The following is a 24,948-nucleotide window of genomic DNA, read 5'->3' as shown; positions in this document are numbered from 1 at the left end:
GATGTTTACCCGGACAGGCCGTCCGTTTACATCCGACCGCCTGTAGAGGAAAGTGGGTGGTCATGGACCTGTCATGTGCCTGCTCAGCGGGCATTAGCTCCTCCACTGAGCAGGCGGATTTGCTGGTGTAGACTGCCCATGTGAAAGAGCCCTAAGAGGGGATTTCCTCCTTATTTTGGAGACATTTCTTCCTACTTCTTGTTGTGCTTCTGCGAAATAATTTAAGTCAAATCTGCCACATATGCATTTTAAACTCAAAGTCTATTTTCGCCTATGGGAAAGCAGCTGTAATGCATTAAAAGCCTGGGACACAATAATGGTGCAACTCATTGAATAGAGTGAGGGCTGCATGGCAGTGTATCATTTTGTGCCTTCGGTTGAGAAAACACTTCTCAATATAATTACAACAGTACATACTTTTCTTACCGCTGTTATTTAAAAAAGCTTACCTGTTGTGAACATCATCCACTTTATTTAGGGTTCCAAAGTAAGTTCCACAGAAACAAGAGGAAAGTACACACTAGAGCACTATTGGTTCACATTTCTTAAACCACAAGTTTAGTCGTGGTCAGGAAGGTGTACAGTGGTTTATAAATTATATAGAATAGTGGTATTGTGATATAGTGTCTATTTTGTGACTTTCTTTTGCTTTAAAGGGCAACTCCACCTTCATTGAAAAAAAAAAAAGAATATATTAAAAAAAAAAATTATAATATAGCACATAAAATTGCAACAAGTCATATTATAGTTGAATGTTATTTTCAATCTGCAGCCGCTGAATTTTCACATTTAATGTGACTTTATAACTTGACCCACTAGTGTACTTGGTGACATTTTGCTTTATCATTTTAATGTTGCCTCGCTCAAAGTATCATATATGAAAAAAGGAAACAAAGTTAAAATGAAAGGGATAGTTTTGTATTGGTATTGAGATTTCTGCCTTGTAGTTCCAGGTGAGCCCAAGAAAGATGACGCTGAGAATTTTTTTTAAATCGTGTTTTTATAGCTTGGAAGTGTCCACCAAAGTTTTATTATCTGGGTGCAAAGAAAAATATGCACATAAATAATGACAAACAGGTGGTCCATTAATAGAAGAGAAATGTTTCCACTCTCTGCACAATCCAGGACATCCATGGACTTACCCTAACACTGTGCTGGCAGTGCTTTATAAATGTGCTATAGGAAGTTTTATTTGAAAAGCAATAATATGGCCGCAGTTTTAAATGGGCCCCTGTGTGACTAACCTGGCCATATCTGGCTAGCTTTTTCTATTACCATTTTATCCTATTTCTTATTATTATTGTCTTGTAGGATTGATGATGAACCTCCAGGTTTATCGCTGCTTCCAGATCATATACTGCAAGTGCTCAGGCTCCAGCTGCTGTATTGTGTGCAGAAGACCGCTGATGGGCTGGAAGAGGAACAGCAGACACTTTCACTTTTGCTCGTCAAATTCTTCATAATCATTTGCAGGTAGATATGGTTAAAATATTTTTGCAAATTATGTTGTTGCAGTCTTTTGATTGAATAAAGAATGTTTCCTGTATACTACTAGGAATACAAGAGGGTAATTTTGATTCAGATGGATTGTGATCTTGTTGGTCCTATGATGGATTTGCCATAAGAATGCAGTCCATTGAGAGTACCCAGAAACATCGGCCCATGGAAGAGTTATGGCTATCAGTGTAGGACCAGTAAGTTTGGTGTAATGTCCCCTACATCCAGTGTTCTCACACAGGAGCCATGCGTCTGCATTTCTGTTTTTCTTTCTTTCTTTCTTTCTTTCTTTCTTTCTTTCTTTCTTTCTTTCTTTCTTTCTTTCTTTCTTTCTCTCTTTCCTTTTTAGGGTTTCTTTGTCTTTTTGTATTAGTTTCTTTACTTTTACACATTCATGTCCCCCCCTTCCTTCCTTTTCTCCCTAATTTTTTCTGGCTTCACACTTTTTTCCTCCTTTTTCCTTTTCCTCCTTTCCTTTCTTTTTTCATCTTTTCCTTTCCTTTTTTCCCTCCTTTTGCCTTTTTACTTTCCTGTTTTTCTTTTTTCTTTTTCTTCCTCTTTTTTTTTTTTCTTTTTTCTTTTTCTTCCTCTTTTTTTTCTTTTTCATCTTTTTTTTTTTTCTTTTCATATTTTATTTCTTTTTATGTTTATTTTTATTTTTCATTTATTAATATTTATTTTCCTTTCTTTTTCTTTTCTTTTTTTCCCTTTTTTTCTTTTTGCATTCATATTTTCCTTCGAATATTTTTATTTACCTTTTATTTCTTTTTATTTATATTTATATTTATATTTATTTTTATTTTTATTTATATTTATTTTTATTATTTTTTTTCATTTATTTTCATCTTTGTTTTTTGTTTTTTGTTTTTTTTTTTTTTGTTTTTTTTTTCTATTTATTTTTTGTTCATTCACCCCCTTCTTTTCTTACTTTCAGCAGTTTTCTCCTTTCTTCTTTCCTTCTTTTCTATCTATAACGTTTGTGTATTTGGTTTTCCTCCCCCTGGCTCTCTTTCTCCTTTATTCTCTACTAATGGGTCTTCCTTATTCGGCTTCTCTGTTCTATCCTTGTTGCTCTTCTCTTGCGCCTTGCTCGCTCTTTGCTGATATGCTCCTGCACTCTCACATATTCCTTTCACATTTTTTGCATTCCTCTGACGCCTGATGCCGTGGCGGCTATACGTCACTGGTTTCCATGAAGACAGCGGCTCCGCGGCTAGGCGTCCTCCCGATCCCCGGTTGCCATGGCTACTACACATGCGCAGCTACGTGGCGCGCCGTGATTGGTGGCCAGAGCTGCTGACTGAAAGCAGGATGACTGGGTCTTAGTGGTATTGTGTACCGCTCGGACATTGTTCGCTAGTGTACCTGATCCAGCGTGATTATACTGACATATTACATGTGGTTTGCATTATGAGATTTTATCAGCCAGTATCCCTGTCTGCAGTAAGTTACCTTTATACATAGTAGTTTTTAAAGTTTTCTAGCAGGATACTGACGTCATTTGACGTCACAGTGAGGAGGTGTAACTATTTTTTTTTATCTTTTTCACATGTTTTGATTGGTTATTGATGTGTATATAAATTCTGTCTTTGACACTTTTACACTGTATCACATTCCTGACGAAGGGGTCCTGCGTGGCTCCGAAACGTGGCACTTTTTTGTGTGATGTGATTCTTTCCATTAAACCTTTTGGACGAAAAATTGTCTATCCATGGTGTGCTGGCGAATATGTACGCTCATGGAAGAGTTATGACTATCGGTGTAGGACCAGTAAGTTTGGTGTAATGTCCCCTGCTCGAGTTCCATTAATGCCCTAGTAAGAAATCAAATGATACCTTATGCTATGATGACTTAATACTGTTTTGAGAGGGGGGTACAGCACATTTGCTCTAAAAGAAAACAATCCTTTACATTTAAAGCAGCGTTCCACCCAAAAGTGGAACTTCCGCTTTAAGGCCTCCTCCCTGACTCCTGTTTGCGAAACGGGGCTTTTGGGGAGGAGGGGGGGGGGAGCAGGTACACAAATTTGACAGGTACCTGTTCCCACTTCTGTTCCGGTCGCCTAGGCGAATGGATAACGAAGCTCTCGCTCCCAAAGTCTTTTTGGACATATGACAGGTCCTAGAAGACTTTGGGGCTAGTCACAGAGCACAGCGCAGCTCGCTGATGCGCAGTGGGCACCCGGCTGTGACAGCTTGCGGCTTGACAGCCGGGTGCCCACTGCGCATCCCTGAGCTGTGCTGTGCTCTGTGTCCATTGTATAGATGCCGGTGCTGCCGAGGGAGGACACAGGGAGAACACCACTGTGGTGAGTACACACTGGGCCATAGGACAGGTAAGTGGCTGTTTAATAAAAGTCAGCATCTACACTTTTTGTAGCTGCTGAATTTTAATAAACATACAAATGACTGGAACTCTGCTTTAAGTTTTTTGTAAGTGTAAGGGTCCTTTCACACGGGGCGGATCAGTTCTGATCCGCCCCGTGGATATCCGTTTGCTCAGCGGGGATCACTCCGCCGATCCCCACTGAGCAGGGAGATGACAGCTCCGTCTCTGCACACTCCGCAGGGACGGACCTGTCACAGCGCCGCTCTCCCCTATGGGAGATCGGATGACGACGGACCGCAGTGCCCGTCGTCACCCGATCCGATCCGCAGACGGATGGAAAAATAGCTTTTTCCTCCGTTACACTTTTTCGGATCAGAGCGGGTCGGATGTCAGCGGACATGTCACCGCTGACATCCGACGCTACATAGAGCTCTATGGAGCACCCGTTCAGGTCCGCCTGAAAAACTGACAGGCGGGCCTGAACGGGACGTCAGTGTGAAAGAGGCCTAAAGCTCTAGTTTATACTCTGATGGGATATCAGCCATAATATTCAAGAGTATGTTTTCATTATCACTATCGCTCAGTTTTATAAAGCATTAAATGAAAGTTAACTCAATTGAATATTTGGAATGAGAAATTGTATGAAGCGTCAAATACTCCAAGTCCAACAAATAAACTATATAACGGACAAATAAACACTGGCCTATGTCTAGCAGGCAAGCAGAATGATATTTTTAATTTAAACTACACCTAAAGCCAAAACATTTTTTTGTATTTTGGATAAAGAAGATATTTATTAAAATCCCCTTTTTTTTGGACATCTGTGTCCCAATAAGGTGATCCCTATACTTCCTTACTTGCAGATGCAACAAGAAGTGAGAAAAATTGTCCCTGACCGCATCAGTTACAGTGGATGGCTAAATATGTTGCAGGTTGACCCCCCTGTACCCAAGGACCTTTTTGGTCAGGTTTAGACTTGCTACACATTGATATCTAAAGGGTCATATCTCACAAGGGAAGAATTAAAGTACTCTGCATGGTAGGTTTGGCTGAATATTGAATTGGGTCTTGATTCTCCAATAGCACGTTGAAGGATGGGCAGATATCTTCCCTCCTATCTGTCTCAGGGAGGGATTTGCTCACCCGACTGCAATCTAAAAATTGCTATACAACAGTCTAATTTCATTATAAAAAAAAAAAAGCTTGTTTGATTTTCTAAACCTTAGTAGCGTTAAATGGATGTTTGACCGTAGTGATAACATTTTTTAATGGAGCAGATGGGGAAATTTTTCACTAAGAAATTAATTCCTAAAAGTTTGTCGTTTTCCTCTGGGAAATTACATTATGTCCAAAATCCAATGTTAAAAAAACAATTTTGAAGTACTTCAAACAACTTTTATTCAGTCTTCAAATATACAAAGAATTTTCATATAAAACATTAATTTGAGAATCTATCATTGTGTAGACAACTTAAAGTAGAATTCCAGCCTCAACCTAACTAGTATTAAAAATGTCCTCTCCTCCTACTAACACCTAGGCTATGGGAAAAAAAAAAAAGTAAATACCTATTCGCAACCCTCTCTGGTCCAGTCACGTGATCCCATGTGCCAGCCAGCAGCAGCTGCAGGGGACAGGAGTGAGTACTCATCAATGACTGGGAATGCTATGGGGCATTGATGTCACCTATGGGCTACCATGTCTCAGCCATTGTCCTCGTACCCTCCACTGCCCTGCAGCTACCGCACAGGGGGGTCAGATCACATGACCAGACTGGAGCGGGCTGGAAATAGGTAAATACATACATCCTTTTTTTTTTTTTTTTTTTTAACACAGGTTAGTCAGGATAGGCGTTAGGGGGGCAGAGGGGACATTTTTAAGACTAGTTAGGTTTAGGCTGGAATTCTACTTTAAGCATACCTCTGAAACTAAATTACATGTTGCTGTGAGCTTTGGTCTTTCTCTTTGTGGACATAGATGGTAAATAACAAGACATTTTTCCAATATATTTTTTTTTCTTTTCTCAGAAATCTTTCCAACGTAGAGGAGATTGGATGCTGCTCATACATTAACCATGTCATCACAATGACAACACTTTATGTCCAACAGGTGATGCCTATTTTCCCTTTTACCAATATGGTTGTTTTCCATTCCTTTAGCAATGGTGATTATTTAAAATATCATGTAAATGCTATGAAGATTGTTTAGTAAAGGTGGAGCAGATTTGGAAAGTTGCCCATATCATCTGAATTGGTATTAATTAGTATTAAAGTGTAACTAAAAGCAGAGTTTTTTTTATGTTTTTTTTCGTTTTTTGTTTAGTTTTGGATAGAGGGGAGAGGGATTAGAACACCTGTCAGTTTTTATTGCTGTCAGTGCTCCCTGTTAAAGAGATTTACCCTCTCTTTTTGTCCTGTTTACCATTATCATTGAAAGTGAAAGTAAAAGAAAATCCCACATTTTGGGTTATTCCCAGAAAAGTAATTTAGGAGAAATCTTCCAATGAGGACACTAGTTTTGGTGACCTTGGGGTCCCCAAGGGATTCTCTTAATTTGCAGGGATTTCCTCTCGCTTCCAGTTTTGGCAGTGAGACAAGAAGTGAAGGAAAATCTCCAAAATGGGATACAAATGGTAAGAAAAATTATGACAGGGGTTATAACCCTCCCTTGCGCTATCCAAAATGGAAAAAATACGTTTCTTTCTCATACATCATGGGACACAGAGTTAGACTATTATTCGTTACTTACTGGGTTATACACCATCTTCAGGTGAATGGACACTGGTAGACAAAGTCTTAGACAGGAAGTCCACCCCTATATAACCCCTCCCGTACAGGAAGTACTTACATTTTTTACCAGGGTCTGCAAGGTGGATGGGCTTGTTTTATTGAGCTCTCTATAGCTCCAGGTCTTGAGTCCCTAAGTAGTTCTTATAATGAATCAAGGGATTGACCAATCAGATCCATTTGAAGAAAAGCTTATATGCTTAAATAAATGGTAATCGAGCCTTGCAAAGAAGACGCAACGATCCTGCAAGCTTTTGCCTGTAACACGACCTTTTGAGTACCTTTACCTTGTTGTCTTGGCTGTTTTTTCTTATGGTTGGTCCGCACACGAGGGGGCACCATTGTGCATCTCTGTTTGCCAGAGTGCACGAGTGTTCGCGGCTCTTTGGTGGCCATGGCGCACGAGGCTTCACCACAGATGTGCACACTCATGCAGTCGTGCATACGCCGTAGCCTGATCTTGGCGCGTGAAGATTTGTGTCTTGTGCGAATACAGCTGAGTGCGTTTGCCGGGACCGCTCATGTATGCGCATCGTGTTCAGTGAACATTTAAACAGAGAATAGCTGACATACGGTGCTTCCAGGAGAAAGCTGTGGGACAGAGAACAGGCTTTGAACCATTCACTTCAGCAGTTCATTTCTCCTTACCCGGGTCACGTGAGTCACCAGGTGTTGGTTGGCAGGCTAAGGTGCTTAGCAGGATTGTTGCATAGGGGCTTAGTGAGTTCTATTTAAGGGTCTCCCTTCTGCGGTGTGTAAATACTAAACCCAGGTACCGTACTCCCTTTTTGTGGCTTGCAATGTCTTAAACAAAGAGAGTGGAATGAACGCTACAGGGAAGAACACATCTGTGTACATCTGTTGACCCCAAATGATGTCTACTTAGATGAAACGCTTCGGGACAAGCCCTGCGGATGCCACTGCATTGACCATGTTGTACATTTTTAAGCGCTTTTTATACACCTACTAAATGTGAGTGTTCCATTTATCTTTTAATAAACGTATTATCTTTTTTTACTGGTTCACACTATATGGAGTTCTTTTTTTGGCTATACTGTTTGACTGCATGAGAGGATCCAGTACATCATTGATATGCAATTAGCGGACATCCAGCTGTTGCTAAACAACATGAGAATTGTAGTTCTGCAACAGCTGGAGGTCCGCTAATTGCATATCCCTGCAGTACATCATGCTGGCACATTTCTGCTTTGTGTTGATTTCTGGATGGAGGGACCATCTTCCACTCTGATCCTGGCTACATACCTAGATGCTTCATGTATTGGTGTCTTACACCACAAGCTTTATCGACTCATTGAGCGTAAGCCCATTGGAGTCCTATTTCTCGGGTAAGCCTTATTACAACTGGTGGTGGTTTTGTCACAGTTGTTTAACATAATACTGCTGTCATGTGGATATTTCTTTTTTGGTTTAGAAGTTATTCTTTTTTTCATCACTCCTTTATGGACTTTTTTTTACATCATACACATTTTTGTATGATTACATATGGACTCATTGAACACTGGATGTTTTTTTCCATGTTGGTAGTTTATATAATTATACTTACTGTTTGTAATTATAGATGTTTCAATATTATCTTTTCACACCACTATTTAATGTATTGTATATGGCTATTTACATCACTCAGAATGTGTAGAAGCACATCATTTTATTTTATTTGTATTCATTTTTTTTGTGGTCATTCACATTTTACTTTACTACTTTTGCATATACATTTCTGAGTGTTGCCCATTATTTTCATCTCAAAGTTTTTATTGAGTCTTACCAATAATAAATCCACACAGAATAAGAACATTGTCTGTCCTATGAATGTCATAGTATGATGAGCATCTCATTCACAATTTACAGCTCAGAACCCCCATGAAGTGAGTACTGCTCGGTGAGACCAGAAAAAATAATAAAAAGAAAAATGTAGAGAAGTACAAGAGATTGGGTACCATCCCTCCCTCCCTGACACCCCATATGGGATCTCACTGTGTTGAAGGGGATAGACAATACACCAAAAATCAATAACAACTCTACTCAAAGAGACTGCTTTGCCCAGTACCCATGCATATGAACAATAGGAGGAGACAAGAGGTCTGAACTATAATTATATGTAATAAGAATCATTGAACGATTGAAATTTTAATCTAACAACTTGTCCATTGTTATATTACCAACAATAACTACCAAGAGGACTAGTTCCCAGTACTGAAATGAGAGCACATAAAGCTTTATCATTGGACAGGATGAGTGAAAGAGATGGAAAAGCGAAGAAGAAAGGCAAATAGGAAGGAAGGGTAAGAGGGCACTATGGAACATCTTTGAGCAATAGTTCACAGCTGAAAATCACAAAGGCACTTTAAGATAATTCTTCCAGGGTTATCCATGATATTTTCTGTTTAGCAGCTGCAAAGGAAACTGAGGGTCGTTTCTAGGCTCAGGTGATCGTTATCTTGGCCCCCAGTAACATAAAGTGAATACGTTTCCGTAAAGATTCATTACAACCGACCGGCCCACTATTTAATAAAGCCAATTTGAGTGTTTTTTGCAGAGCTTGACCGGTTACTTTGCGTAGCAAACAGAAAATTTTATTCCAGAACACCCGAATCCAAGAACATTCCCACCAGGTGTGAAAGAATGAACCCAGTAGGGAGGCCAGTCGGGAGGGAAACATATCAGCGGGTGATAACCTTTTAGATTGGCTTCCATCAAAGAGATTTTTACCATTCCTTTAAAAGATTCCACTTTCCAATTGACATCCACATCCCTTTCCCAGTTCAGGGCGTATGGGGTTTATCCAGGTTCTCCACCAGCGATGCATAGATTAATGATATACCTCCTCTCTGGTCCATGGCTTCAGAACACCATCTCTCATACATGGTAATTTTCGGTGGGTCGGGTTTTGAGGCCCAAATGGAGGATAGAAAGTGACGAATTTGGTGTAGGCAAAACCTTTTGGAAGGGGCCATATCCAGGTTACTGACACAGTGGCCTAACGTATATATAAGCCCTTATACGTTCACCATTTAAACACTCTAATATCTTGTCCAAGAGGGAACTAGGGGTCATTAAAAAGATGATTTAACGGGTGGGTACCCAAGATCTTGTAAGGCGATTTGTATAAAACGTCACATAGAGCAATTAAGTGTGAAAAGGTAGGGGCTAAAATTGGAGGTCTCTGTTTGGGGGGAGCCCATATCAAAAAGTCAATAGTGTGTAATGTAACTGCCTGTCTCTCCATATCATACCCAATCTGGTTTATTACCAAGAGCATAGACAGTAGAAAACTGTGCTAGTTGAGCCGCCTGATAATATATAATATTTCCATAGGTTTGGTAGCCTTAGACCTCCCCGTGTGTATCTTCTATACAGAACACTCTTAGGGCATCAATAGCCTTTGTTACCCCAAACAAATTTCATTATCTGGGATTGAAACTTCTCTAATTGTTGTTTCTTTACCGGTATGGGAAGGGAGCAAAAAATATATACGATCCTGGGAAAGAGGGTAATTTTGATCGAATGCACCCTAACCAGGACAGGTTTCCCTGTCCCCAGCTAGACCTATCCGCACTCAATTTCTTAAACACGTGAGGGTAATTACTATTATATATTTGATCTATATTGGCTGCCAAGTTGATTCCTTATTTCGGTATGTGTGACGAATTCCAGTCAAATTCAAAATGTTATTAGCCTTTATACCAGTGCCGATGGAGTGGTGACGTTTGACTCTGCCAATTTGGTCACATTTACTCAAAGTCCCGAGGCCCTCCCATATTCCTTTAAGAGTTTAACAATATTTGGAGTAGAGATAAGGGGGAAGTGATGAATAATAGCAGGTCGTTTGCAAACAGGGCACATTTATGTGTACGTTGGCCACATCTCACCTCATGAATGTCAGGGTTATCCCTAATTGCAATTGCCAGGGTTTTATTTATAATGGCAAAAATTAAAGGGGAGAGAGGGCACCCCTGTCAAGTTCTTTTTGAGATTGGGAAAGGATCTGAGTAACAGCTTTGAAGCTTGACCTGGGCCCTGTCAAGTTCCTTTTGAGATTGGGAAAGAATCCAAGTAACAGCTTTGAAGCTTGACCTGGGTTCTCGGATGGTCATATAGAACCAGTAAAATTTTCACAAACTTTGTGCCAAATACCCACCTATTGAGGGCCTCGAATAGATATGACCAGTTGACCATGTCCAAAGCTTTCTGTAAGTCCACTGAAAGTAAGAACCCCTCCTGATGAGGATCCCCGTTCCAGTTTGACTGTAAAAGGGATACTGTATCCACGGCCTTACGTATCTGATCTGGGCCTTGTCTCTCTGGGATAAATCCCACCTGATCTTTGTGGACATATCTTCCTATGAATGCAGACAATCTGTTGGCCAAAATTTTGGTAGTACTTTTAGATCATTGTTAATCAAAGAAATAGGCCTATAATTACTGATATCCAAGTGGTCCTTACCTGGTTTGGGGATGACCTAAACAAACGCTAGATTAGCCTCGTTGTCCAGGGAGGATCTGTCACAGAGGGAGTTAAAAAACCTTGTTAAGAATGGGGTAAGAGTAGGGGCAAAAACCTTATAGTATCCAATAGAGAACCCGTCCAGGGGCCGAGCCCTTCTTTAGGTTTTTGATCACTTCCAGTACTTCTGAGTCTGCTATTGGATGATCTAGGGCTAGTCTATGTCTGCATTCCAGCTTGGGGAGCGGACTCTCATCCAAAAAATCTGTGAGATTGGAAGGATGGGGTCTCTTCTCCCTCCGATATATTTTGGTGTGGAAATCGTGAAACGCGGCCATAATCCGTTAAGGAGTTTGTGTGAGAGTTCCCGCAGAATCACAAATTTTAGGAAAAGAGAGAGTGGGGCCTGGGGGTCAGCTTGGCAGGCAGTTTGGGCCCTATTCTGCCTTTTTTGTAGGTAGGAATGGGCATTCTTCTACTGTATATACCTCTCTGCCTGGGTGGTTAATGCAAGATTTAGGGTTGCCCTCCCTGATACCAATAATGTTTTAGAATGAGGAGTCGGATATTTTTTTAAGGTTTTTTAGATTTAAAAAATTCCCGTTCTAAGTTTTGCTATATCAACCTGTCTTTCTTGTTTAAGTTTTGTGGAGAGTTGAATAATCTTACCCCTCATCACTACTTTGTGTGCTGCCCAAAGAGTTTAGGAGGTGACTTCCCCATTTTCATTAACTCGGAAGTATTCCCCATAATCATTATCTAGCATGGTGCAGTGGACTGGGTTGCATAAAAGAGATTTGTTCAAGCACCATCAAAATGATCCCTTGGGACCATGTGGTGTCATAAGAGAACACATTACCATCGAGTGATCTGACAGTGGGGAATCCCTAATTATCGACTTGGCGATGAATGGGATTGTTGAACTTGCTGTCAAGATATGGTCTATTCTTGCTATAGTTGAGTGGGGAGCAGAATAGTAAGTATAGTCTTTCGTAGCTGGGTTAAATTCCCTCCAAATATCTACTAGCCCTTGGGAGTGTAGAAGTTTGGTGATCTTAAGACTTTGCTTGGGAGGACGCAGTGAGTGAGCGCGACCATTTCCCGATTTGTCTATGTTATCCAATGCAATATTGGAGCCGCCTCCGAAAATTATAGTGCACGTAAAATAAGGGGAGAGGGTGTTTATTGAGTGGAAGAACCGGGCCAGCCTTCCAATGCTCCTACCAAGAGAATATATCTCTGATTTCTTTATGGGGAGAGAAGGCAGTTTTTTTGGCAAAAAATATTCCCACCCCCTTAGTCTTGTGTGCTGCATTAGCCAAGTAGAATTGGGGAACTTGGCATGTAGAAATTTAGAGTTATGTTGTTTTAGGAAATGTGTTTCCTGCAAGAGGAGTACCTTGAGATGTTGTGGGTGGGAGAGCTGAAAATATTTCTGATGCTTCAATTCAGCCCTTGGACGTTGTGAGAAGCTACGTTAATGGGGGTAGATGTTTTGTTAGATAAAGCCATGGATCAAAAAGGAAGGGACATGCATTGCTTTATAGAGACCTACCTTCCTCCAAGAGAAGTCCATCAAGAACCTTGTAGGAGAATAGAGGAGGCATACCTGCTTTGGAAGTTTAAATATATTGCTTCCATAGTGCCTGAAAGAAGAAAGAGAAGGTAAGGAGAGCCAGGAAATGAGGAATAGAAGAAGAATCGCAGCAAGAAAAGGCAAGAATGGGCCTGGGAAGTTAAATGTTAAACCAAACATAAACGAAACATAAATCAAACAGTGAAAATAGTAACACTGTATAATTGACTAAACATCCCAACAGAGTAGAGCTGCACAATTAATCATCAAGAATCGTTATTGTGATCTTAACTAAAGTGTTTCACAATTCTTTCTATGCAAAGAATTCTCTCTGCTCTTCTGAAGCCACAGCCCTCAAAAGAGACAAAAGAACTGGGCAGTCTGCCAAGAATCAAAACATTCTTTATCAGTTGAACTTAAGTATAAACATTGTAACAATTTGTCAAAGGAATAGAATTTGTGTGTAAGTGAAAAAAGTTTAACCACTTAAACCCTAAACCTTTTTCTGACATTTGTTGGTTTCAAGTTAAAATAATTTTTTTTAGCTAGGAAATTACTTAGAACCCCCAAACTATATATATATATATATATATATATATATATATATATATATATATATATATATATATATATATATATATATATATATACACACACACACACACATACACATATTTATGGTGGTTGTTGCAATATTTGATGTCAATGTATTTGCGCAGCGATTTTAATACAATTACTTTCATTTCATTTCAATTACTTTCATTTAATTAAAAAACAGTAAAGTTAGCCCATTTTTAATTTTTTTTGTATAATGTGAAAGATTTTACGTCACGAGAATCGTGAGAGAATCGTGATCTTTTTATTCTAAGCAAAAAAATTGTGATTCTCATTTTGGCCAGAATCGTGCAGCTCTACAACAGAGGAACCATTAATTCAAAGGAGAACCAATAGACTACCAAAAGGAGGAGTATAAAGCCCTAAGCGGAGAAGTCACAAGCCAACTCCTGTAAATCGAAAAAAGGGAAGGCATGAATATGGAAGTTCAAGGCGGGTGAGAGTCCTTTGATCTCTTCGGCTGTTGCTTCTGCCACATCGGAGCTATTGGACTGTGTGGCGAAGGTTGCTTTGCCGATCCAGAATTCTTGTGGCCTGCGGAAGATGCAGGGTCTTGGGAGATGAGGCCAAGATGATTTAGTAGACGCACGCCCTCTTGGAATGTGGACAATCCATGAGTCTTGTCTTTATAAACCAAGGACAGGCGAAAAGGGAATGACCACCGATATTTGATGGACTTTTGGGTTAAAACTTCGAGAAGAGGTTTCAAGAATCTCCTCCTTTGGATTGTGTAAAGGGATAGATCTGCAAAGACTTGGATAGGGTGACCTTTGATAGAAAGCTGCGATGCATTTCTAGAGGTGCGCTTAACTTCTTCCTTCACTCCGTAGTAGTGGAGTTTGAACACTATGTCCCTGGGCAGGCCATCTGAGTGAGGGGGATGCAGGGGTTTGTGAGCCCTGTCCAGTTCTAAGTGGTACTTCGAGATATCAGGAATAATATCTTTTATAAAGAACTGCCTGCTGAACATCCGTGACAGATTCAGAAATTCTAACGCCTAGAGCGATTTTCCAAGTCGTTGATTTTAGAGAGGGCAGTGTCTAGTTGGTCCTGCAGATCTTGAAGGCAGGAAATGTTCTCCAGTGTCCTCTCAAGGAGGGACACAGTGGAAGCAGGTGATAGCAAATGGGGAAGCAGATTACTTACAGTATCCAGCCCTGACTGAGAAGATAGCTGTGGTCCTCCATCTGCTCCTGCCTCCATGTCCTCCTCCCTGTCCTCCTCACACTGTGCTCCTGATGCCATCTTGCCAGCTACTGGGGCTGAGTAAAGGAATCCGGGTTGGAGGGACAAGTTTCTCCTAGCTGACCCTGAGCATATGGGCATTATGCCCAGCTAGTTTCCTAGATACTGGGCTCCAGTGAAGAGGGGAAATGTCCAGCTGACTGTGGCTGTGGAGCTGGGAAGGCCAGAATCATGGCGAGGCCTAGTAGGCCGGAATGGTGACAAGGCTAAGTAGGCCGGTGTCAGGCCGGGTAAGCTCCGTCAATCTCGAGCGATCCTGGCTTCTAGGATGCAGTCTCTGGCTTCGCTAACCCCGAGGAGAGGACCAGGAGTCTGGCCTCCTGCATCCGCGGGATTGTGTAGGCCGTACTGGAGTGAAGATCATGAAGCCGGGATGTCTGAACCTAGACGGGGCTCTTCTGTCCCCTCTCGGATGCTCCCCCGTGTCCGGGTACCCTCTCTGGCTGGTTCGCCGCTAGTTTAGCCAGGGGGGTAAATTGTAGGGCCGGCTGGTAGCTGAGGTGGTGATGGGTAGGCCGGAGTGTGATGGAGCTCCGAGTTCAGGCTGCCATCTCGGACACTCCTCCTGCTGCACATTTTTTTTATAGACGTATATGAGTTTTTAGCAACACTCATTCTACATGGCTTGGTAGGATTTTTGCACATATATGTGTATCGTCAGTAGCTCCTGAGGAGTCTAGTCGGAACCCTAGTGTTGTATCCCGTAAAAGACCAGAGGCTTCCGGGCAATCTGAGCCACTGGGCCTGTCTAGTATGGTGCCTACTGTCAACGTTGCTGCTTCAGCCTTTATCACCAGGGATGAGCTGTCCTCAGATCTATCCGGATTAGAGGACATAATTGTTGGCATGATTGTCTCCATCTCGCAGGGTGGCAAGAAGCGTGACTGATCGACCTCCCCTGATCCTCTTAAATTGGAGCAGGAATGTGTTGATGGGAAAGAGCTAAATGCCAAGGATTCTGGGCCTGGCAGATGAGTCTACTTCTAAACAATCTGGGCCAGAAGATGTTCAGCTGGTATCAGCCTTAGTCGCAGAGGCTTTTGATCTAAACTCTTACCGAGATGGTTCATTCTGCCCTTAAAGTGGATGTAAACCCAAAATAATTTTTTTTTTTTTTTTTTTTTTATGTCATAAGGTAGAGTATAAGATTTCCTATCATTTGCGCCCAGTCTTGCCACAAAGAGTTAATCCAGCTTTGAGCAATCCTCTTTTATTTTTTTGAGATAAATCTTGACAAACAGAGAAAAACTTTGTCAAATCCTCCCCCTTGCTGTGAGTGACAGGTGATTTACATATCTCGTGCACTAGCCTAAGAGAAATGCATTATTTTATAATTCCCTCCAACTCCTTTCTTCTGCTGCTCTGCAAGGATTGGCTGTTCCACACCTCAGCATGATTTGACATGCTGAAGTCATGTGGGGACTTTCTGGGTTTTGACTGGATGTTAGTGATTATAGCAGAAGTTCAGTGTAAAGAATACACAGAAGAAAATGCATGTTGATAAGGGGAGTGTAGAGGTGGGTGGGGAGTCTACGACTTCAAACATTGAGCCCTGGAAAACAGACACACCCACAAAACCTGCAGTTTTTTGGATCTCATAACAGACAGAGGGGAGACATTTGACAGATGGGTATACATGCAGGAGGCATGTATATCCTTCTAGATAACCAATATTGCAGTAGCTTAGAAAGGATGAAAGTGGTTTTACATACACTTTAAGTTACCTCCCACAGAGGTTTCTGAGATCCCCTGGTGCTCTTTGGGGTCCTTAAGGCCTTCTCAAGCTGCACAGGCTTTCCCTTGCGCTGACTGTTGGAACAGGTGGCGTATGCTGAGTGGGAACATCCTGACAGAATTTTCATTCTCTCCATGAGGTTTTCCCTTCTATATCCCATGGAGGAAAAGTTTGTTCAGAAGTGGAGCATGCCAGCCGTAGATGTGGCAGTCTGTTCCTTAAACAAGAACTTAACTTGTCAGGTGGATAACGCACAGGGCTTGAAGGACCCTGTTGACAAGAAACTGGAGTCACTATTAAAGGCTTCCTTTTCTTTGGCCAGTTCAGCTATTCAGCCAGCTGTCACAGCAATTGGAGTTTGCCAGTCCTTAAAGGATCAGATCAGACGGCCTGATAGGCCTAACCAAGAGGAGGATCCAGCTGAAAGCAGAGTAGATATACCTTGAGCACTGTGTTTTGCTGTAGATGCCTTTAAAGGACTCGCTACAGCAAGTCTCTCGTATGACTCTTCTGTCTGTGCACATGCAGACTTCTATGGTTTAAGAACTGGTCAGCTGATCTTCCTTGTAAGAAGTTATTGGCAGGGTTCCCCTTCCATGGGGAATGTTTGGTGATGACTTGGACAAATATATCCAAAAGATTTCCGGAGGAATCAGATAAGGGGCACCAGGCAGCCCTCCATTCAGCTCTGTACGAGTTTTCTGGGAAGGATGGTGTCCTCCGAGGCAGTTCCCTACACCCAGTTCCATTCCAAGCCTATACAACAGGACATCTTGTCGACTTGTAACAGGAGAGGGCCAGCCCTTGATAGCTTAAGCCTAAACTGGTGCTTGCAATATCAGAACCTGCGAAGGGGAAGATCCTTCCTCCCGTTGTCTTGGAGAGTACTGACCACAGACGCCAGTCTCTCCGGCTGCGAGGAGCGACCCTAGAGGGGCGTTACAGCTCAGGGGAAGATGGTCAAGGGCAGAGGAAAGCCTGCCCGTTAAAATCCTGGAGTTGCTGGCAGTACGTCTGGTACAGAACTGAAGGGCAGATTATCTCAACCGCCAGCAGATTCCAGGAAATTTGTCAGTGCTGGGGATGGCTAGATGTCTATCTGTTGGCATCCAGTTTCAACAAGCTACATCAGTTTGTGTCCCGAACAAGGCAGTCGGAGCAGATGCTCTGTTAGTTCCATGGACCCAGTACTCCCTGGTTTATGCTTTCCCCCCTGATCCCTCTCCTTTCACATTTGTTGTGCAGGATTCTGAGAGAGGGGGTTCCAGTCGTTCTGGTGGCACTAGTCTGGCCTAGAAGGCCCTGGTTCCCAGAGATTGTGAGATTGGCAGTAGACGGACCATGGACGCTTCTACACCACCCCTATCTACTGTCTCAAGGTACTATATTCCACACCAATTTGAATGGGAGGGATTATATAGGGGTGTCTAAGACTTTGATACCAGTGTCCATTCACCTAAAGATGGCATATAACCCAGTGAGTAATGAATAATAACCTAACTGTGTCCCGTGATGTATTTAAAAAAAAAAAGATTTTGTGAAAAAATATTGAAAAAAACTATTTTAGCCTATAGTGCTACTTTAAAGTCAAACTGTAATGTTTTAGGATCACCTTATTTATTTTTTATTTAAGTTTTCACGATAATAAAGAAAGAAAATGTACCCAAAACCACACTGCATTCCATTTAAAGGTAATGATGTTCTCCCAAGCCTGATGATTTTTTTTTAGGATTGGTGGAAGATCTGATGTCTGTAGGTCTTGACCTCTTGGGACAAGTTAGAAATTTTTCCCTGCTTGTTGTTTTTGGAGACTGGAGAAGTCTTGGAATTGTCTGTGTGAGCGTTTTATTTTTATAAGACTGGGGAGTGCAAAATATAGCATGAACAAGCTGAAATTAGATGCTGATTGGCTACCATGCACAGCTGCACCAGATTTGCATTTTCCAGTTTAATGCCCCATACACACGATGAGATTATCGGACGAATGAACGTCCGTTTTTTATTGCATGCTAATCTCAGATCGAATCTGATGAGTTTACTAAAGTCACGAAAATTCCCGCACGACATAAAAAAAATTCGTACGTGATGTCATGTGTTGTAATGCATTTGTATTGCATTTTCGAACGATAGCTGTACTGATTACACGAAAATCGTACGATCTGGCATCGTACGAAAAAAATTTCCGTGCACGTCCGATAGAATAATATCGGATGTACTGTTCGAATCAGCTCTCGAAAGCTCTGTACTAACGATCCGATTATCGTACGATCGCATCGAAAGCGGTATTTTCCGTACGATTTTCGTATCGTGTGTACGGGGCATTAGTAAATCAACCCCATTGTGAGATGACCAGATCATGCTTGTAACTGTTAGTCTGGTCAGCCTTTATTTCTTTTTACTATTTTATAATATATAAAAAAAAAAAGTTTGCTGTACCTTTATTATTATAATACCTGTATGTAGGTGAATGACTCTCCTAACTATACAGTATATCAATCTAAATGGTCTAGATTGTAAACATAATGTTATTGTTTGAAAAATAGTGTGGTTTTAAAGACCTGATTTTTTTTTACCTTCATGCATTCTTTGCATGAAGGGAAAAAAACTTCTGTGTGCAGCTCCCTCCAAAGCCCCACTTATACTTACCTAATCCCCATCATGATGTGCATGACAGCAGCTCCTGCTGCTGTCAATCAAACTCTATGACAAGGGATCAGGGACTAGGCCATGTCCCACTGTGTATGTTTATGGTGGACACAGGAAGTGGTGCTTGGGACCGTGCTCGCACGAGTGCTCCCATAGGTAGCAGCTTCCTATGGGGGGCACTGGATGAAGAGGAGGAGCCAGGAGCACCTCCTGGGGACCTCAGAAGAAAAAGATTGGGCTGCAAAACAATTACAGTGGTGTGAAAAAGTGTTTGCCCCCTTCCTCATTTCCTGTTCCTTTGCATGTTTGTCACACTTAAGTGTTTCGGAACATCAAACCAATTTAAACAATAGTCAAGGACAACACAAGTAAACACAAAATGCAATTTGTAAATGAAGGTGTTTATTATTAAAGGTGAAAAAAAATCCAAACCATCATGGCCCTGTGTGAAAAAGTGATTGCCCCCCTAAACCTAATAACTGGTTGGGCCACCCTTAGCAGCAACAACTGCAACCAAGCGTTTGCGATAACGTGCAATGAGGCTTTTACAGCGTCCTGGAGGAATTTTGGCCCACTCATCTTTGCAGAATTGTCCTAATTCAGTTACATTAGAGGGTTTTCGAGCATGAACGGCCTTTTTAAGGTCATACCACAACATTTCAATAGGATTCAGGTCAGGACTTTGGCTAGGCCACTCCAAAGTCTTCATTTTGTTTTTCTTCAGCCATTCGGTGGTGGACTTGCTGGTGTGTTTAGGATCATTGTCCTGCTGCAGAACCCAAGTTCGTTTCAGCTTGAGTACACGAACAGATGGTCGGACATTCTCCTTCAGGATCTCTTGGTAGACAGCAGAATTCATAGTTCCTTTTATCACGGCAAGTCTTCCAGGTCCTGAGGCAGCAAAACAGCCCCAGACCATCACACTACCACCACCATATTTTACTGTTGGTATAATGTTCTTTTTATGAAATGCAGTGTTCCTTCTACGCCAGATATACTTGGACACACACCTTCCAAAGAGTTCCACTTTTGTCTCATCGGTCCACAGAATGTTGTCCCAAAAGTCTTGGGGATCATCAAGATGTGTTGTGGAGAAATTGAGACGAGCTTTGATGTTCTTTTTGCTCAGCAGTGGTTTTCTCCTTGGAACTCTGCCATGCAGGCCATTTTTGCCCAGTCTTTTCCTGATGGTGGAGGCATGAACGCTGACCTTAACTGAGGCAAGTGAGGCCTGCAGTTCCTTGGACGTTGTTGTGGGGTCTTTTGTGACCTCTTGGATGAGTCGTCGCTGCGCTCTTGGGGTAATTTTGGGCAGCCGGCCACTCCTGGGAAGGTTCACCACTGTTCCATGTCTTCGCCATTTGTGGATAATGGCTCTCACTGTGGTTCGCTGGATTCCCAAAGCTTTGGAAATGGCTTTATAACCCTTTCCAGACTGATAGATCTCAATTACTTTCTTTCTCAATTGTTCCTGAATTTCTTTGGGTCTCGGCATGATGTGTAGCTTTTAAGGATCTTCTGGTGGACCTTACTGTGTCAAGCAGCTCCTATTTAAGTGATGCCTTGATTGTGAACAGGTGTGGCAATAATCAGGCCTGGGTGTGGCTAGAGAAATTGAACTCAGGTGTGGACAACCACAGTTATAGTATGTTTTAACAAGGGGGGCAATCACTTTTTCACAAAGGGCCATAATGGTTTGGATTTTTTTTCACCTTTAATAATAAACACCTTCATTTACAAATTGCATTTTGTGTTTACTTGTGTTTACTTGTGTTGTCCTTGACTATTGTTTAAATTGGTTTGATGTTCCGAAACACTTAAGTGTGACAAACATGCAAAGGAACAGGAAATGAGGAAGGGGGCAAACACTTTTTCACACCACTGTATACAGAGAAGGTAAATATGACATGTTTGACATTTTTTTTGTAAAAAAATTGAACTCTGGGAAACATGAGAATTCTTAACGGCTCATTTAGGTTTAGGAGGCATAGAAAAAGATTTACCTACCTCAATCCTCTGCTCCTCTGTGCTGCTAGATTGGTCCCAGTAGCATCTTCACCCCCGCCTGCTCTAGCAGTCTATGGTCATAACTTCATCTAGGCTAATGTAGGGTCCTGCTTTGGATATGATGACACCAGGGCACAGTACAACACCAGAGCATGAAGGGGAGTGACATTTGCTGGGGGAGTGATGGATCAGGTAAGTGAAAATAGTTTTACTCTCCCTTATAATAAACAAGCAGTTAAACCTTGATGTGGTCACCCCACCCCCCCCCCCCCCCTCCACTGCAAGTGAGAGTTTTCAAGTTTCCCAAAGTTGGGCTTAAAGACCCAAAATCTGCAGTACTTTGTCAAGCAGGTCTGAGATTGTAATACTACTTACAGTTTACTAACCATTTTGAATTGTTATGTCTGCAGTTGAAGAGTAAAACTAAAGAAAAAGAAGTCACAGACCAAGCCCCTATTGAAGAATTTGTAAGACATGCTTTGGTGTTTTGTGAAAGCCTCTATGACCCATATCGGAATTGGCGGCATGTTGTGTCAGGGTATGTTACCTGAAGAATGTACAAAGCATTCCAGGCTTACTGGTCTGCTAATTAGACACTTGAAATATGCCATTTAAAGATGTGTCCTTTTCAGTTGGTTAAGTAATGTGACTACTTGTGTAAAAGTTTATGGAATATATGATTACTACTTATCTGCCTTACAAATAAACACATTTTCCACTTAGGCCATGTTTAGATATGCCTATGCCTAAAAGGGACAATAATAATGTTTTATAACTTGCTGAAACACCTGCTTTTTTTTTTTTTATTGTTTTTTGCTTATGTGGTAGTTTAGTCATTTGTGGCACTCATTCCATTTTACTAGGTTTATTGGAGTCCTGCTTTAATCGATTCTTTAAAATTCAGTTGTTTACAAGTCTGGATAAATAAAGTCCTGGCATCACAATATGTATAATTTTAAACCAAAAACCACATCTTTTATTATTAAAAGTCCTTGAGCTTTATGCAGATGATATTACTGTTATCTGTCAGATACATGAAATTGAATTGATTGCATCGCCCTCAGGTGGCAATCAAACACCTAGGTATAAATGTGCCACATCCTATGTAATCTATAAATGCTGAATAAAGGAATAATGGACTTTGTAGGCACGTATAAAAATATATAACAATTTTTAATAATTAGAAATATGGAACACAGTGGTTTATCCTAGAGGTTACACTTGACTAATACTTCCTATGTGGCAATATTGAAGAAATGCCCACAATGAGATGTATGCATTCCTCTTGGTAGTTCCGACAGTCCTCATAGATTAAAAATAATTGCTCGCTCTACATGTTTTGCGACCTAAAACATTGCTTATTCAGGAGCTTCAATAATTCTAGTTGGAGAAACCTACTCAAATTAAAATACAGTACATTTTATTGACATGAAGATACAGGTGTGTGTGTATGTACATGAACTCGCCAATAATGAGGTTGTGGTGCTCAAACAAATGGTCTCAACACTCATCTATGCCGGGAATGCCGTGAACACCAAACAACCCCCTCCAAATGGATATGACAACCAGGGACACCAGGGCCAAGTGGTAGCTACAATAAAGGCACAGGGGTCGGGATATGGGGATGTACACGTAAACTGGGTATAAAGCATATGGCAATAAATATTAGTGTAAGCTACTTCAATTAGGATTGGGATATACTATAGTATTAGGTCCCATACTCACATATCAGACAGTATACCTCCACTACTATGCATGTCGCCTTAAACCTGATGCTTTTCAATCTATGGAAAAAAAACATATAAATGGAAAGTAAGGGAACTAGCAAGGCTCAAAATACCTTGATTGTCTGTCTGGTCCTGGATAGAAAAATTAGATCAGAATCATGTGTGCACAGTCACAAGGAGTATACAGGCACCCAGTACAGGCAGGTTTAAACATTCACTGTCTGGGGAGCAGAACACATACTAAGAAAATAAAATTATGCAAACCAAAAAGTGCTGGGTTAAATACCTGGGTATGGGTTCTAGGTTCCAGGTGTGAGGCTGCAAGTTTGCTGGTTCCAGTGGTTGAATGGATGTCAGCTTCCCTCAGCGCGCCCAGGGAACATCGTCCTGACTTCTCTATATGTGCACTCCAACCGAATTATTGAAGCTCCTGAAGAAGCGACATTTTAGGTCATGAAACATGTAGAGTGAGCACTTCTTTTTAACCACCTCAATACAGGGACCTTACACCCCCTTCCTGCCCAAGCCAATTTTAAGCTTTCAGCACTGTCGCTGTTTAAATGACAATTGCGCAGTCATGCTACACTGTACCCAAACAGACATTTTATCATTTTGTTCCCACAAATAGAGCTTTCTTTTGGTGGTATTTGATCATCTCTGCGTTTATTATTTTTTGATAAACAAATAAAAAAATGCCTACAATTTTGAAAACACTGATGGGTACTTATGGGTGGCACTGATGGGCACTGATATGCGGCACTGATAGATGGTATTGTTAGGCATCACTGATGGCACTAGCAGGCATTGGGGATGGGCACTGATTGGCAGCTACCTGGGCACCAATTGACATTTCCCTGGTGGTCTAGGATGGCATCCTGGGTTGGCATCCAAGGGGGGGCTGCACTGATAAACTTTCAGCACAGACCCCTCCCTGTCAGGAGAGTAGCCTCTGCTAGCGTCTGTCAGACGTGAGTGAGGAAAAGCCGATCAACGGCTCTTCCTGTTTACACCGTGATCAGCCATGATTGGACACGGCTGATCACGTGGTAAATAGTCTCAGTCAGAGGCTCTTTATCAAGACTTATACACCACACCACTGATCACCGCGATGCCCGGAGGGCACGCGAGAGCAGTCGTTCTGGGTGGCTGTCATATGACTGCCTCCCAGAACGAGAGCCGCACCGCCTAGCCTTCATTTGACGGCCAACGAGCGGGAAGCGGTAATCTGAGGACTATGGGAACTACCAACTGGAATGCATACATCTTAGTGTGGGCATTTCTTCAATATTGCAACACAGGAAGTATTAGTCAAGTGTAACCTCTAGGATAAACCATTGTGTTCCATATTTCTCTACCACATATATTATGTGTCTCACAAAAGTGATTACATCCCTCACATTTTTGTAAATATGTTATTATATCTTTTCATGTGACAACGCTGAAGAAATTACACTTTGCTACAATGTAAAGTAGTGAGTGTACAGTTTGTATAACAGTGTAAATTTGCTGTCTCCTCAAAATAACTCAACACACAGCCATTAATGTCTAAACCGCTGACAACAAAAATGAGTACAACCCTAAGTGAAAATTCAGCCCAATTAGCCATTTTCCCTCCCCAGTGTCATGTGACTCGTCAGTGTTCCAAGGTCTCAGGTGTGAATGGGGCGCGGGTGTGTTAAATTTGGTGTTATCGCACTCAGTCTCTCATACTGCTCACTGGAAGTGCAACATGGCACCTCATGGCAAAGAACTCTCTGAGGATCTGAAAAAAAGAATTGTTGCTTTACATAAAGATAGCCTAGGCTATAAGAAGATTGCCAAGACCCTGAAACTGAGCTGCAGCACAGTAGCAAAGACCATACAGCGGTTTAACAGGACAGGTTCCACTGAGAACAGGCCTTGCCATGTTTGAAGTTGAGTGCACGTGCGCAGCATCAAATCTAGAGTTTGTCTTTGGGAAATAGACGTATGAGTGCTGCCAGCATTGGTGCAGAGGTTGAAGGGGTGGGGGGTCAGTCTGTCATTGCTCAGACCTTACGCCGCACACTGCACCAAATTGGTCTGCATGGCTGTCATCCCAGAAGAAAGCCTCTTCTAAAGATGCATAAGAAAGGCCGCAAACAGTTTTCTGAAGACAAGCAGACTAAGGACATGGGTTACTGGAACCATGTCCTGTGGTCTGATGAGACCAAGATAATCTTATTTGGTTCAGATGATGTCAAGCCTGTGTGGCGGCAACCAAGTGAGCAGTACAAAGACAAGTGTGTCTTGCCTATAGTCAAGCATGGTGGTGGGAGTGTCATGGTCTGGGGCTACATGAGTCCTGC

General features: G+C 41.7%; 1 protein-coding gene across 1 annotated transcript in view; it reads left to right on the top strand.

The window, feature by feature from the left end:
• LOC143924327 (neurobeachin-like protein 1) overlaps nt 1–24,948 on the top strand; it is a 305,361-nt gene that overhangs the window by 106,424 nt on the left and 173,989 nt on the right. Inside the window, exons 4-6 of the mRNA XM_077448578.1 lie at nt 1,312–1,473; nt 5,850–5,931; nt 21,305–21,432. Coding sequence (XP_077304704.1) covers nt 1,312–1,473; nt 5,850–5,931; nt 21,305–21,432 — 372 coding nt within the window. The remainder of the gene's footprint in view (nt 1–1,311; nt 1,474–5,849; nt 5,932–21,304; nt 21,433–24,948) is intronic.

The sequence above is a fragment of the Lithobates pipiens genome, unplaced genomic scaffold (assembly GCF_037356315.1).
Source record: "Lithobates pipiens isolate NorthernLeopardFrog02 unplaced genomic scaffold, aLitPip1_a1.2 Scaffold_22, whole genome shotgun sequence".
NCBI classification, from domain to species: Eukaryota; Metazoa; Chordata; class Amphibia; order Anura; family Ranidae; genus Lithobates; species Lithobates pipiens.
Note: the sequence above shows the minus strand (reverse complement) of the source record. Positions and strands in the feature narration are given on the sequence as shown.